The sequence below is a fragment of the Lutjanus erythropterus genome, chromosome 2 (genome assembly GCF_056507025.1).
Source record: "Lutjanus erythropterus isolate fLutEry1 chromosome 2, fLutEry1.hap2, whole genome shotgun sequence".
NCBI lineage: Eukaryota > Metazoa > Chordata > Actinopteri > Lutjaniformes > Lutjanidae > Lutjanus > Lutjanus erythropterus.
Window position 1 is genome coordinate 18,761,162 of NC_139318.1, and position 15,782 is coordinate 18,776,943.

Below are 15,782 nucleotides of genomic sequence, written 5' to 3' on the forward strand. Positions count from 1 at the left end.
TGAAATACTGTACATTCTGTGCAAAATATTACTTTTTATTCAATAAAATACCATTTGTATCCTACAGTAGTGGTTTTGATAGTGTTTTTTCGCTCTTTCGCTTTGTTTCCCTTTGTAGTTACATGTCAGTCTACCTTTACAACTACTGACACATAAACAGACTGGTATTTAAGTCTGATTAACTAGGGGTTCACAGTTGTAATGTGCATTTCATATTTAAAAACTTTGAGACTTCTGTGCAACAACACCTACCTAGATCTGAACAGAAAGTGCATTATTATATATTAGATGTCCCCATGTCAACCTCCCCACTCTGATAAGAAAATAGCTACAGCAGAGGTCAGTTAGTGTGTGGATTATCACATAAAAACCCTGGCCGACAAGTATGGTTGTAGCAAGTAGTGACATGGCCTTAACAGATTCTTTCAATTGTTTTTAAATTTAAAAAAGAGGGACACAGAACATCAAATTTGAAATATATGGCACAGGGTGATGTACAAATTAAAATGAAATCAAATAAACTGTATCAAGGTGCCATAATGTGTAAAATGTGTGGATCAGTGCGGCTCAGGTCAGCTCCAGTAACAAGTTATTGTCTGTCACAGTGACTGCTTCAGCAGCAAACACAACCTCTATGAGGGAAAGTGTAGACATACAACCCTCTTCTGGTCACATCCCAACCACGAACCAGGGCTCAGTGCTGGATGCACATCTGAAATACAAACTATAACCTCCACTGCATTCAAATTCATATTAAATGTATCTGTTTTGGTTGCAACTGAGATAATCAGTGAACACAGACACAAATCAAACTGCAGTGTAGCCAGAGATATCAATAAATCTATTTGAATAATTATAGTCTCCTTGGTTGGATCACTGCTATCAAAGGGCATCTGTATCACTTTCCCTCCCTGTAAAATCTGTCCCCTAACTTCCATATTCCAACTATTGACGTAAATAAAATGGACAACATGGCGGCTCCCCAGAAGTGAGGCCAAAACATCTTGATCATTGAATTTTTCCAAGGTGGTTTCTGTCACTTGAGGTAGTTCTTACTACTGATGCATGTTGAAGTATTCATTTTAATCAACAGTTTGGTTTTAAAGGTAGAATAAGTAGGATTTTTCAGCTGCTGTTTGTAAAAAAAGTAGCTGCTTGTTCAGTGTCATTCTCAGGACATCAAATACAGGTGTTTTGGGTTGGTAAAGTGTCCTGAGCACAGCAAAATGATGTAATACAAGCAGGGTTTCTGCATGTTTAAGACCTATTTCTCACCCATACTGGCAAAAAGTGTGAATTTTTTCACATTCAACACTTGGGCTGTACTTCAGTGATGCACTAAATGAGCTGTTCTGAAGCCAGATCTTGCTGAATAGAAATACACATTTAAAAGCAAGACTGAAGTTAATGTAACTTTTATAAAAGTAATTCTTAGTAAAAGTAAAAGTAATTCTAACTTCATAATCCAATAAATTTTTAAGACCTGTAAAAGGTGCATTTAAGTCATTTTAAGACAATTATAGGCCTTAAATTCAGATTATTGTATTTCAGAAATCCTGCTTATCCCACCTGGAATTAGTTATTTGATGCTATAAAAAAAGGGGGTTTCACACTGACAGCTGAGCTCTGTTCACAATTCAGTTGTCCGGCTCTATGGGCGGGATCTTGACACCTCGGCTCCAACCCTCATGACTAGTGGACAGACTCTGGCTCCAAATGACATCACCAGCGCAAGATGACGGCACTCGCGGCCTGGATATTTTGGCTAAATTTTGTTACAGTGGGAAGAAGTGGAGACATGTTGTCCATCTCCATTTACAGTCAACGATCCTGACACCTTCACAGATATAAGTTTTGAGCACCAGTTTACACCTGCTGACCGGCACTCCAATGAGCAGCAAACATGTCACTAAAAGGCATGATAATAAATTAGGATGAGACACTTTGACAAGTAAACAAAAACATGAGGTACACAATCAATCCTCAGTCCTGGGCAGCCTCAGGCTCACTGGGACATGATCCTGCATAGTGTTACTCTAAACATTTGCATGAGCTACTGACTGGTAACGTTATAACATTATTAGATTCAAACCTATCAAGGTGATACACATACAGGACAAAGACTACAATGATATGGGATAAGACTACGGCTCATTTGTATATACTTGATATAACAAACGTCAAGACACATTTTTAAATGTATGACTTTTAGCTCATCATTGATGGGAATGATCACCATGTCCACAGTGACTGTTAGTCCTTCTGTGCTGTGCATATATAAAACTTTGTTCAGGGCGAGCGTCTGATCTCCTGCAGCAGACAGATATTTGAGCAGCCCTGTCAGGTGTAGCAGACTAGAGACACAAAGGGGTGACACCTTGTAGAAGCTCTGAGCTGACTCCTGTATTCTGCTGCGCCTCAGAGATGGCCCACAGGAAAGGGAGGAGTGAAGGAACTCGATAAACAGATTCACTAATACCATGGGAGAAGAGCACCAGAGGAGAGAAACAGACTTATTGTTGATGTGTCCCCTCCGTTATTGGCTTCTTCTGTTCACACAAAGTCTGGGTTTATCTGCATTCGCCCTCTGGTGCTCCAACAGTGGTGGGCTCCTAAGACTCCGTCTCAATTCTGTGAGCTGAAAAGAGAAAAAAAAATCATATAACTTAAGCATGGGCACATGCACATACTGTAGGACTGTAGTCATGTTGTAGTGTGCAGCTACATTATCACAAGTAGCTGCATACTAACATTGCTTGGGTATCCGTAGAGGATCAGTGTCTGCAGAGATGACTTGGTGCATGACACCTCTGAACTGGTACAGTAATTTAAGACTCTTCTCCTCTCCCACGCAGGGGTCATAGAAGCCTGGCAATCCTGCCTGCAGACAGAGAAACAAGTCATAGTCTGATGAGGTCATTTTTTTAATCTCCTTTTCCCTTTGTTCAATGTTTTACATAGTTAAAATATATAGTTAAACAACTGTTAATATAGTTTTATATCACCACATGATGTTTAAAAATGCCACTGAAGCTCCAGCACGCTAGAACCACTGCTGCCAAAAGTAGCTTATTCATTGTTGTGTATATCTGAACACCATACACCACACTTCTTCTTAGTTATGTCAGAGAAAAACAGAAGACAACACACACACACACATATATATGTATACATATTTGTTGAACTACGAGGATTTGGGCAAACATATATTTATATATATTTTATATCATGATAATTTAAATCAGTAAATCAGAAAACTTTTCATGGACCCCTTGGCAGAGTGCCAAGGACCCCTGGTACTTGAGAATCACGGCTGTATGGTAACTATGCCAGTGTGCATCTGTTCTCATCGGTGAAATATAAGGAAAAAAAAAAGGTTGGGCTGTTTGTTTGTTTTTTTTTTACAGACACACACTGGCTTTGTAGACACAGAACATGACAGTGTTCAGAAATACACCAAGGAATAAACATCAGTTGACAGCAGGGGTCCTGGGCTGCCATCTACACACACATGTAGGTGCATATAGCAGTGTTCACATACGCCAACTGCCATCTGCAAAGGCAAAATAAAACTATATTAACAGCAGGGATGCATGATACTGAATTTTCTCCAATATCCGATATGCCAATATTTTCCTACTTATTTTGGTTGATTGCCAATAATGTAGATACATATATTTGTTCCACCTATTTGCAGAGAACATCAGTTGTCTCTGTAATGGAATTAACATATTATTATGCCGACTCCTCTATTGCTTTTCAAAATGTACACATTCATTAGGCAAAAAAACTATTGCTGACAGTAGTATTTTTTTTGCTGCCTGTGCCTGTTTCTCTTTTTTCTTCACAAATTCATCATAATGATAGGGAAGACAACTGTTAAGATGGACAATAAAGTTGTAGTGTTGAGGGAAGGTGATTTTGCTCGTCACTGCATGACTGATGCTGAGCAATAATTACAAATAGCAACTTTTCTATCTGTTGTGGACGCCTCCACACTGCAGACATACTTGCGTTGTGAGCACTTTCTGCTGGCAGAAATGATCATTTTGGGCCAATAACGATATTTTTATTTTAAAGCCTTTATCAGCTGATACCAATGATGATGATGTGGTGATATTATCATGCACCCCTGATTAACAGATGTGTAAAACAATGAACGGCAGAGATAAGGACATTGATAGTATCCTCATCTACTTTTTTAGAGGTTTGTTGCTACTCAAACAGGCACACTGACATGTAAACACAAACCTTAGAGGACTCAGTGAGGATGAGTTTGGAGTCTTTGACCAGGCACTGCAGAGGCACAGTGACGTCAATGACCTTTGCCTTCTCCTGCTTCTGGCTGGTGTCTGACACAAACTTTCCATACCACGCATTCAGGATGATCAGACCTAGACAGCAATATACAGCATGTTTGGTGTTTGTGTGTAAATATATGAATTGAGACAGCAGTCCAGACAGACTGGAATAATGCACAGAACACCAGTGGCACTTCATGTATAGAGGACATGATTAGTGGACAGTTGTGCATGTTATTAGGTGAATTCCTCCTACAGGAGCGCAAACTATTTCAGCTATGTCAAGCTGTGGCATAGCAATGAGAGTCCTGCCACTATGTTAACAACTTCTACCTCGACTTCTTAGACAGATCATCTTGAAGATGTTGTGAACACATCCCACACAGTAATTGACTCTTCAAATAACCACATGCACCCTCTACACAAATATAACAGAAAATCCATTAGCACACTGAAATCATAGTCTTGATTAATGCCAGTGTACACTCTGGTGTTCTGTGCACAGACTTACAAGCTTAACCCACATAAATACTACAACATGGAGGCTTCACAGCAGTAGATGATGGGAGTCAGACTTAGAAAAACAGGATCCTGGCGCTACAGTATATTACACAGTTAACAGCAACCATGAGATATGTGTTTGACTTACACACTTGGATTTTTACCAAGTTTTGAGTTCTGGCTACAAACTAAAAAAAGTTCCCAGCGCCTCACTCTGTTGCAGCATCTGTGTGTGTGTGTGTGTGTGTGTGTGTGTGTGTGTGTGTGTGTGTGTGTGTGTGTTCCTGCTCACCCATCTTGGATTCTTCCGCTTCTATGATTCTCCTCACAGACTCCTGCATCAGCAGAACCTGCAGAGGAGCCGAGGGAGAAAGATGAGGAGGAGGAGGAGGAGGAGGAGGAGGAGGAGGAGGAGGAGGAGGAGGGGTGGAGGAGAGCAAAATAGAATGGGATAGGAGAGAAGTTTTCAGAGGAGATGAGGAGAGTTGAACCTCGAAACAATGATCAATGATCCCCCCCACACACACACAACGGATAACTGTGTGGTTGCATGTGAATGCAAGTACTCACCGCAGACTCTGCCTCCTGCTTCTTCTTGGCGATGTCTGTGGCTGAGCTCTTCCTCTGCAGCTCCAGCTCTCTGAGAAGCACAGAGACACACACAGAGCAGACATCAACTATCACCCATGGGGAATCACTGCAGAGTCTCTCCATGATGACAGTGGAAATCTGAAAGAAACCCTGAAAGTATTAACACCCAGAGTCAAAATTCTGCATTTCTGCCAAACTCCGGGCTGATGGACATGAAGTTTCAAAATCAGACTATTCCTCATACATACAAAAACATTTGTTAAAATCAAAATGTTCTACAACAGTGGCAAAGTAAGATGCTTATTGAGTGTGAGATTAAAGGGATAGTTTGCATTATTTGAGATGAAGTTGTATAAAGTATGTATCGACAGTCAGTGTATTACCTACAGTAGATGCCGGCAAGCAGTAAGCAATAAACTGCTGTGGACAAGGTCAGCAACAAAATGTGTTTTTGCCAATTAAGAAAGATCCAGCTTAAAGCAAATCAATATCAATTGAAGTGTACACGTTTATAGTATTTTCAACACTAAACTTTCATCAGATAGCTTTTTCTTACAGCAAACCACAATTCTATAAGCCCAATATCACTCTATTCAAACCAATAAAACTCAATAGGTGAAATTGGTAGTCCTACTTGGCACAACACAGGGGTTGCTGGTCTACCACTGCCTTGATCTGTTAGTTAGTTTGTGTTATTGTGTGACTGTGTTTTAAAATGATTCTTCACACAGCCCATAGTCACACAATAGCATGAACAAACTGAATGAGGCAGCAGAGGACCAGCAAATCCTGCGGTTTGCAGGGTAAAATGATTCCACCCATTGAGTTTGATTAGTTTGGAGAGAGTGATATTTTGCTTACGTAACAGCGGTTTCCTGTCAGAGGAGGTTGTCTGACAATAAAGTAAAGTAGGGAAAATATTCTAAATATAGCTTTCACTTAAACTGATATTGATATGCTTTAAGCTGGACCTTTTTTAAGAGGCTAAAATGCCTTCAGTTGCTGATCTGGTTCACATCCACACATTGCTTCTGTGCTGGTTCCCCTCTCTGCTCCTCCAAACTGGGACCGTGCTGATCAGCATCTACTGTACGTAATACATGGACTACTGATAAATAATACATAAAACCCTGCATTAAAGCACCCGCGTGCAGGATTTAGTGGTATCTAGCTGCAAGATTGTGTATTGCAACTAACTGAATACTGCTGGCCTCACCCTCCCCTTGCAAACGAGTAGGTGAAACTATGGTGGCTGTGAAATTTGTTGAAAAACATGAAAGGCTGTATCTAGAGCCAGAGTTTGGATTGGGTGCTTTGGGCTACTGTATAAATATGGTGGTTCAACATGGTGGCGTCTGTGGAAGAGGACTTGTGCCCTCTGTAGATATAAATGGCTCATTGTGAAGGAACGAGAAAACAATTCTTATTTTCAGGTGATACACTAATGGAAACGTAAGTTTTAACATTATATTCTATGTCTGCCATATTCTGCCAATGAATCCCCCTAAATCTTACACTCTGGACCTTTAAATAATCTGAACTATCCCTTTAAAAGTAGAGTTTATGAGGATAGGATGTGTACTGACTCCTCTTTCTGTGCTTGTGTATATGGGATAATGATCAGTCTGTGGATGGCCATGTAGACCAGCAGGGGTCCCACAGTGGCGTAGAAGACAGCACTGGGCAGCAGCTGATCTGTCAGGTGGACTGGAAACAGGTACGTTTGACTGGCACGCGACAACCTGCATAGAAACACCAGCACGCACACACACACGCGCGCACACACACACACACACACACACACACACACACACACACACACACACACACACACACACAACAGATAATTATGCAGTGAAATAAGGGCCCGCAGGAGAATGAGATCACATTTTGGGTTAGCCAGTACTTGATCTTGAGTGTGACTCCCTGAGGGACCCCGATGCTGACAGCGGCTGACAGGACACTGTGTCGACTGATCTTCCTCTCTGCTCCATATTCCACTACAGTACCAAACCAGCCTGTCCTGGAAAGACAGGAAGACAAAAATGAACAGAGTCCATTTAAGTTACACAGTTACAGTGGGACAGAGGAAATTATACGGCCAGGAGATTCAAATGTTTTGAAATCAAATATGCATGGCTAATGGCTTTCTTCTTCTTTTTTGTTAAATTTTCATTCACATTAATTTCTGTTTGTGAATGTTTTATCTCTTTTATTATGAGTTTATGTTTCTTTTTATATTTTCTTGCTATGTTATATAATTGTATAATTATATAGTGCTTTTTTATCTCCTGCAGTGCTTTCAATGCTGCATATGCCCTGTCATTGTCTTTTATTGTCCTAACTGCAGAAAGCACTTTGTGTTCCTTTCTTGAAAATGTGCTCTATAAATATACTATTATTATTATCTGAAATATGAAATTTAGGAATGTACAATAAATATCAGGACAAATAAAGGGAAAGGCAGAAAAGCAGTGCTTTCAGCTATTGTTCAGTTGCTTTTTAAAGTACTTCAACAATGAAATTGTTAGTCATCAGAATTATTGTTTTTTGTTTTGTATAGCAGTTGACTTTTGAGAGATTAAGATGAACAGACATACTTCACAGAGCCTTTAACTTTAGTCTGGTCCTCATCCTGGAACTTGTACTGGTAGCTCATCATCAGGTAGGAGTGAGGCACACCCAGCTAGAGGTGGTGGTGTTGGGAGAGAAGTAATACAGTATTTAGATTGAAATGCAAATTTACAGTTTAAGCAAGTCAAATTTCAATTAAAGTACAAACCACATTAATGTTGCTGAAAGCAGGTAGCTGTATGCTGTATATGCCTTCAGTGTACATGCATTTGCGTTTGTGTTTGTGTGTACCTGCAGTGCTAGAGTGAAGTGGCTGCTCTTTGTGTCTCGGACCAGGCTGGTCGTCATGGCGCTGTTGGGCCCCCAGCGCCACTGCAGATAACCCATGGTGTTCTGGTCCAGGTGGCGTGCTGTCATCAGAGAACAGCTCGGCCGCAAACCTCGAGGAGAGAACTGCAAACCGCACTGAGCTGTCAAGAAACTGGACAGAGAAATGACAGAGCAGAGATGAAACAAGATAATATTAAAGGGACAGAGAATGCTGCTGATATATTAATACAGTAAGTATTATAACTGTACTTAATAGTTCAAAGCTTTGTTCATAATGTCATTACACTTTTTTAAACCTGTCTATTCATTCTATTTAAACTTGGTATTTCTACACAGTTGCAAATATTATTTCTATTACATGATTTGTATGCTACAGGTTCCAGTGGCGGTGGCATAGGATTGTTTCTGACTTGTGTGATCAAAACATTTCAAATAACTCAATTGTTCTAAAGTCCAAATATTCAAGATTTCTTGAAAAGACACAGATCATTTCCAAAATTCACAACAAATTTTTTTTTTTTGGAGTTTAGTCTTTCAAAAGCAACATTTTCACTGCCATCAAAAAACTGATGGGCCTCCTGCCTGCCGCACACAAAGAGAGGCAAACACTTAATAGTTGAAACTGATGCATTATATTCATTAAACAAAGTTGATTTAATGAAAAAAAAAACACCAACTGTAGTCCGATGAATCACTTAATTCAAATTGAACATTTTGTTCAAGGATTTTTTGATGACGCCAACAAATATAACAACAGACATTCAAAGTTTCATTCAAAAACCATGATAGAAGCTTCAAATGTTAAAAATTCAGTATAGCCCTAATGTAATTAAGTCCCCTATATCAAACAGTCCAGTCTTACCACCGTGGAGTAACGTTCCGAAACACCTTTAACCCGATGAGAGGTCCAAGTATGTCTCCTGCACCAAACTCCACCTGCAAAAACAAACGCACATTAACAAGTAATTGCAGATGGGCAGGTCTGTGCAAAAATTACTAAATAAAATCTGTATTATCCCATCCTAAAATTCAAAACAGAATATATACAATATGTACAAAATACTTCTTCAAAAGGTGTCTATGGGCTGTAGTTTATATTAGTGCTTTATGATGTGGATGCATATAAGACTATTCTGAATGCAAAAAGTTCAGATTAGTGTGCTTACCTCTCCCCATCCCTTAGCTGATGTTACTCTTCGTACAGTCATGTTAATGTTGCCCCCCCCGTTCCCGTTGTGTGTAGAGAGCGAACCAGACAGCACTGCTGTGTCAGAGTTTGTCAAAGGGGCCTGAAGAAAGACAGGAGAGTTACATCTGATAAAACAGAGAATACTACAGTGTCGAGCTTCTTATGATAGTAAATGAGGAGTCTTTGTATTTTGACTGTTGGTTGGACATAATGAAAGTTTGAAGATCTCACTTTAAATTAGAAAACTGTGTTGAGCATTTTACACACTTTTTTGACATTTCATACACTAAACAATTAATTGTGGGAACAATAGGAAATTGATAATGAAAATTATCATTAGTTGCAACACTACAACTATGATCCAGGTGTTTGGAAGATAAATGCTAAGTGAATGTGTGTTTTGTCATACCTCTATGGACTGGGAAATGTGCATCTTGTTGATTTCAATATGAGGAAACCCTCCTCCTGGCATCTCTTCAAAGTCCTCATCATAGCGGTCAAACAGGTCTGTTGCATCCACACCCACACTGATGGTGCCCTGAATAATGAGCGGAGAGAAAGGAGGAGATTTGCCGAATTAATTACGAAAGAAGGAAAAGTATGAGGGACATAATGAAATGAATGTGGAAACCATCCACAATCAAAATTGAGTTATACAATATATTCAGTAATATCTACATAAAAGTGGCGGCCCACACAAGAAATACAGTGAAAGTAATGAAGTTGTGAAAGTAGCGAAGTTGTCAGATGAATGTGGTGTGAGTGAGAAAACCTTGGGGTTAGTTCTTTGCTGCAGTCTCCTCTCTTCTCTTTCTCGCTGCAGCCTTTCGTACTCTTCTCGAATTTCTGCTGGAGTTCTCTTCCTCTCCACCACCTACGTAGACAGCAGCATAGCCATGAGATATTGGTGGTGAAGATACAGTATAATGTAGCAGCAAAACCACTCAACTTTAAGACCAAAAGGTTATGTTAGACAGAATAAATACCTCCCAGCCTTCCACCTCCAGACCTTTCTTCCCAAAGATGTCATAGATAGCTCTAGAGTGCGCATCACTCAGCACTGAGAGAGAAGAGGGAAATAAAAGTTCAGTTTATGTAGATGCTTTTGTGTTTGGTGTGGCGTTTTGTCTGTTTTCATGTACTGGTCCTGAAGATGTATTTTTTAAAACATCTTTCACTAGCACCCACTAGTGTACACCTGCATTTCTCCTCGTTACCTTCATATGCCTGGTGCACCTGGTTAAAAAGCTGTTCAGCCTGGCTTTTCAGCTCAGGGTCTCGATGTTTGTCAGGATGGTAGAGCATACACAGCCTACGATATGATGCCTTCAGCTCCTCCAATGTAGCCTGCGTCAAAAGAAAGGAGAGGTCTCACTCCTGAGTCGGGCTGCACCTGACAATTATTTTCACTTTTGATTAAGATAATATAATCCTTCATTAATCCCACAATGAGGAAATCTGCAGTGTTACAGTAGCAAAGGGCTATCAACAAGCATCAACAAGAAACAAGCAATAATAAATAAGTAAGCAAGCTAAATATAAACATGAGAAAATAAAACAATATGATCAATTTCAGAAACAGATTCAACAGCTGAATTTACATGATTACACAGGAAGTATTGCTATTGCACAGCTTCAATCAATATTGTTCCTGAATGGAATATTAATGTCACACAGTTGGTATACATTGCTACTGCAGTGAATTTGTCAGTTTTGGTGCGTGTGATCTACGGGGAGCTGTGTTGGCTGTAAAGTCAGACAGCAGCACAAAGGAAGGACCTGTGGTACCTCTCTTCCTAATCCCTTTTGTTGATTAACCGATTAACTGTTTGGTCTGTAAAATGCCATAAAAGGTAAGGTCTCAAAATTGCTTGTTTTTATCCACAAAACAATTCAGTTTCAAAACTATTTAACTACTTAATTTACGGACAAATTACTGCACAAAATCTTCACATTTGAAAAGCTGGAACCAGAATTTTTATTTGGAAATAACTGATTATCAAAAACACTGCAGATAATTCTCCCTTAATGGACTACTTGATTAATTGACTAATTATTTCAGATCCACTCCTGAGTGCTAACACAGCACTGCTAAATTAAAGGGACAACTCTGGATGTTTTATGTGGATGTCCTGTCAGTGTTGATGGTAAATGCCAGCAGTGCCTACATGTACCAGGCTGCATTGCGTGTGAGCTTAGATGCTCATGTTACCATAAATTACCACCATAGCCTATAGCTATTACTTTGTTGGCCAAAGCATAATGTTAGGTAACAAAAATAATGATCTATGCTGGTTACCCGTGGCTACTCAGAGGTAGAGACTAGAAATCCAAGCTGAAATAGCCTGTAGTAGGAAGAACTACAGATTTTACAGCAAGAGAACTCAGCTTTCTCAATGTATCATACGCACCGAGGAATTGGTTCAAATGACTACATATACCATAGTCACTGTCTGGATATCTTATGAAACGTGCAAAATGTTCCCTTTAAAGCATCCTGTTTACAAATAAATCGAAAACAAGGAATAGTCCTTTACATTTAGCAATGGATTAAAATGTGAAACGGTACTTTCTATTGGGCTATGGTGTCAATAACTACCTAATGTTAACAAAGCTAACGGTGTCCAGTTGAACGTCCAAGCATATAAGCCCCAGTCAGGCCTCTGTCTCCCTTCTTTAATGAAAACTGAGATTTGAAAAGGTGCTCATCGATGCAGACTATTTTTTGCAAACACCTACTTGCAAAGTGCAAACACTGCCTGCATGCAACTAAAGCAGGTGCTGAAATATCCTGTCTGTTCATGCCTCTGCAAAATCAACCGGTCTCAACCTTTACGGATGATGATGGTGCTCCTACGGAGGACCGTTATTCAACTGAAGGATGATGCACCGCCTGCAAGTCACTCTACCTCCGCGTAAATCTACCCGATAGTCACGGTGAAACCTCTATCACCATTCGGCGCTACAGAAAAAAACAAAATAAACCGTACCTCTTTCCTGACATTGAGTAGAGAGTAGTAGTCCTGGTTATTAAACTCAAAATCATCATCTAAGGACGCCGCCATGTTTGCTTTTGGTCCGGTCCCGCCCACCCCTCCAGTGCTCTCGAAGCTCATTGGTCAGGAGGAGAGAGTGTCGAGGCGCGGAAGTTTTTCTGTCGCCCTCTGCTGGAGGCCTTTGAGATTTGAAACCCTCGTACAAAAAGAAAAACGATTGTGAGGAGAGTATTTTTCTTTCTAGGATGTATTGTGTTTGTCAGTGTGTAAAAAAACGTCCGTCACAGTCCTTTTACTTTCCTTTCTTTCTCAGTGAAAACAGGCAAGGCTATCGTCTCGTGTAATGTCTATGATTCTAAATGCTGATTGGCTAAAAATATTATGTAAAAATTAGCTGCCGGGGTCCCTCTGAAGTCCTCTGAAGCCCCTCTAACATTTTGTTTGTTGTTCCTCAAACACTACACTTTGTTGGGTGGTGATCTGAATAAACAATGAATATCAGATGAAATAATGACAGTTTACTGTATTTTGACACTAAGCCCCTCTTTAAGACAGGTCCTCAAGATCGGTAATAAAACAGGACTACCTAAGGCCCTCATCATGTCAATAGTCCATATTTACAGTCAAAATTACAGATAGTGAAATTACCTGAAATTAATTGCTACAATAAATCTGGAACCACTGGGGTCAGGGCAGGGGCAGCTGCCAGATTTGCCCTATTTCCTGTCCAGATTGCTCATCTGCTCTGCATTTTCTGCCATTTTCTCAATTGTTGCAGCGATGGGAGAATATCTGGTAAAACTAGTAATACCACAATGTACAAATACACCATTGGCTTGACAGTAAAAGTCTAAGCGTTATCAGCAAAATTAAGTATAAACATTTTCAAAAATAAAGGTTCTCATGTTGGCATGTTGTTGTGTAAGTAGAGGAATGAAATTAAGTAATTTACTTAAGCACCTACTTGAGTCAAATTTTGAGGTAATATTATTAATTATAATTAATAATATTACTAATTATAATTATACATATATCACTTGTATTATTAATCAGTGCATATGTTTCTTATATCAAAAGATGAGGAGTCTATTTCAAAGTAGTCAATGCCTTTTGAAGGAAATGTAAAAATGTAAGAACTGCCCCTGGTCTCCATAGTATGATGTTGTTATGAATAAGACTCAGTCCACATCAGAGCTTATGACATAAAGCTCTAGGCATTTTCTGTAGTTATGTTTTTATAATTAGAAAATTATCAATTGATTATTTGTCAAAATTAGAAGTAGGGCTACATGCCTCAAAATTACACATGCAGTAGGCTACTTAAAGGGACAGTTCATATCAGCCTGCCTTTTCAAAACTTGTGACCCCATCACTCAAGATAATTCACAGACCTTGTTGTGAGCATGTAGGAACTACTAGAAACGAATTTCTAGTAGATTCTACTGCAGAAAGTTCCTACCTTAATTGTAGGCCTATTTACTTTCCACCACCACTACACCACATCTCAAAATAAAAACTTCATACTGTATTCTTGTTCCTGTAAAAGTTGTGTATGCCACCCTCAAGGTTGTGCAGTCCTTAGAGGCTAGGTTTGTTGTTTATATGAACTGACAAATTGTCTTGTTGCACGTTTTTACACGCAGCATCATTCCTTCAATCGGATAGGGACACCAGGTTTAAATCGGTCTAATTTTTGGCTACATATCTTGTACGTGTTCTTCATTGTAATTCACCCTGCTTGTACTCTGTGGATGCCAAGAACCGTGTGTGCCTCTGCACTCAGAGGGTGTACGCAAAGCATACTTAGCTGAAGTCGAGCCATTCAAAACCTCAGATTTCCGTGAAGCGTGTCTACGGAGAGGATTGTCCCTGTCAAACACAAGGCTTTGGTGCAAAGGCAAATTCTACCCCGAGGCTCAGAGTGACAGTGTGGGTTTGAAACGAGGACATAATGGTCCCTGTCAAGCGCCACTATTTAGAAGGGATAGCCTAGCATGAAGAGGGGATACTGTCGTTATGAACTTAACTTCCCGAAGAGAGGAGTCGAGCGAGGATTCAACGAGACGAAATAGGCAACAACAAGAAGGGTAGACGGGGGGGCATGTTTTTCATTTCACCCTATACGTTTTCAGCTGACCTGCGACCATCGCTTCAATTCAATAACAGGCTCGGCTCACAGAGAGCAGGTGTAGTGAGTGTGTAGGCGCGTGCGGAGCTGTCCTTTCAGCACCGCGAGCTCCAGCAGCACCACAGCCAATCACAGCAGCCGCGAGCCCGTCTGAAAATCAAAACCGAAAAAAGTCTCTGTCAGGCGTTTGCATTCAAACGGTGGTCGATCATTTATGTCCACATGCGACCTTACAAAACATTTTCTCAATAATATGTGTGTAGTGTCCCAGTGAGCAACAAGGGGGATTTCAACGTGGATTTTCGTCCTCTTTTTAACTGGCTAAAATACGGTTATGATATCAAGGCGTCACAAAACACAAATCTGTTTGACGACATTTATTAGTGTGAAGGCTTTATTCAGTCATATTTCGCTGGAGAAATCTGGTCTGCATGAAGACGTAATTTAAACTAATTTCGTATATGTAATAAATAAGAATAGCATGCTGCCAACAAGACGCTTCCACGACATCTTAATGGAAGAAGTTCTCTTCATATATGTAAAATAAGCAATTCAGCTTACTGCTGTAACACGCATGCGCATATTGGTGGTTACAGCAACTACTCCGAAGGTTGGTTATATTTCAATTCACAACTGAAAAAAAGAAGATATATATAGAGAAGATAAAAAAAATGTGTTTTGTGATACGTTGACGTTATAACCGCATTCAAGCCGGTTGCAAAGAGGGTGAAAAGAGGTCGTAGACGCTCAGACCTAATATCAACCAGTTATCAACTAGAAATCAACATTGAAATCTCTCTTGGTGCTCACTGAGATGTGTATATATGTGTGTGTAGATCAACGTTGTGTGTCTGTGTGTGTGTGTGTGAGAGAGAGAGAGAGAGAGAGAGCGAAAACGATGATGAGCATGATGATGATGCTGTGGGAGGCTGTCAAGGTGTCCTCGAATACAGACGTCGTTCAGTGACGTGAGAGGAGAGGAGAGGAGAGGGAGAGAGAGAGAGAGTGCGCGTGTACGTCAGGTGGGCGGAGCCAACAGGAATAAACGGGCTGGAGGGATGGAGAATTCCGCGAGTTACCATCACGGATCCCCGCTGTCAATCATCACCGTGTGGACCAATCAGATGGCTGAACGCGGCAGGCTCGCCCCGCCACCCCTTCTTCTCAGCCCC

The 15,782-nt window shown here is 40.2% G+C and overlaps 1 protein-coding gene across 1 annotated transcript; it reads right to left on the reverse strand.

Annotated features, from left to right (window-relative positions):
- Positions 1-1,712: 1,712 nt before the first annotated feature.
- On the reverse strand, positions 1,713-12,618 carry dnajc11b (DnaJ (Hsp40) homolog, subfamily C, member 11b). Its single transcript, XM_084730662.1, has 16 exons — positions 12,477-12,618; positions 10,704-10,833; positions 10,473-10,546; positions 10,259-10,360; positions 9,896-10,024; positions 9,464-9,586; positions 9,160-9,233; positions 8,259-8,448; positions 7,994-8,079; positions 7,300-7,416; positions 6,980-7,135; positions 5,373-5,442; positions 5,095-5,152; positions 4,252-4,394; positions 2,752-2,881; positions 1,713-2,638 (listed from the first exon to the last, which is right to left on the reverse strand). Exons 1-16 carry the CDS (start codon positions 12,600-12,602, stop codon positions 2,613-2,615), a joined length of 1,734 nt encoding a protein of 577 aa, XP_084586788.1. The 5' UTR covers positions 12,603-12,618; the 3' UTR covers positions 1,713-2,612.
- Positions 12,619-15,782: the final 3,164 nt, after the last annotated feature.

Excerpts from the sequence above, each read along its gene's own strand:
- dnajc11b (XM_084730662.1), bottom strand. The coding sequence starts at position 12,602 with ATGAGCTTCGAGAGCACTGGAGGGGTGGGCGGGACCGGACCAAAAGCA. Across the intron at positions 10,547-10,703 it reads GGTGCACCAGGCATATGAAG|TGCTGAGTGATGCGCACTCT; the intron begins GTAACGAGGAGA and ends CTTCTCTCTCAG. Across the intron at positions 9,234-9,463 it reads CAGCTAAGGGATGGGGAGAG|GTGGAGTTTGGTGCAGGAGA; the intron begins GTAAGCACACTA and ends TTGTTTTTGCAG.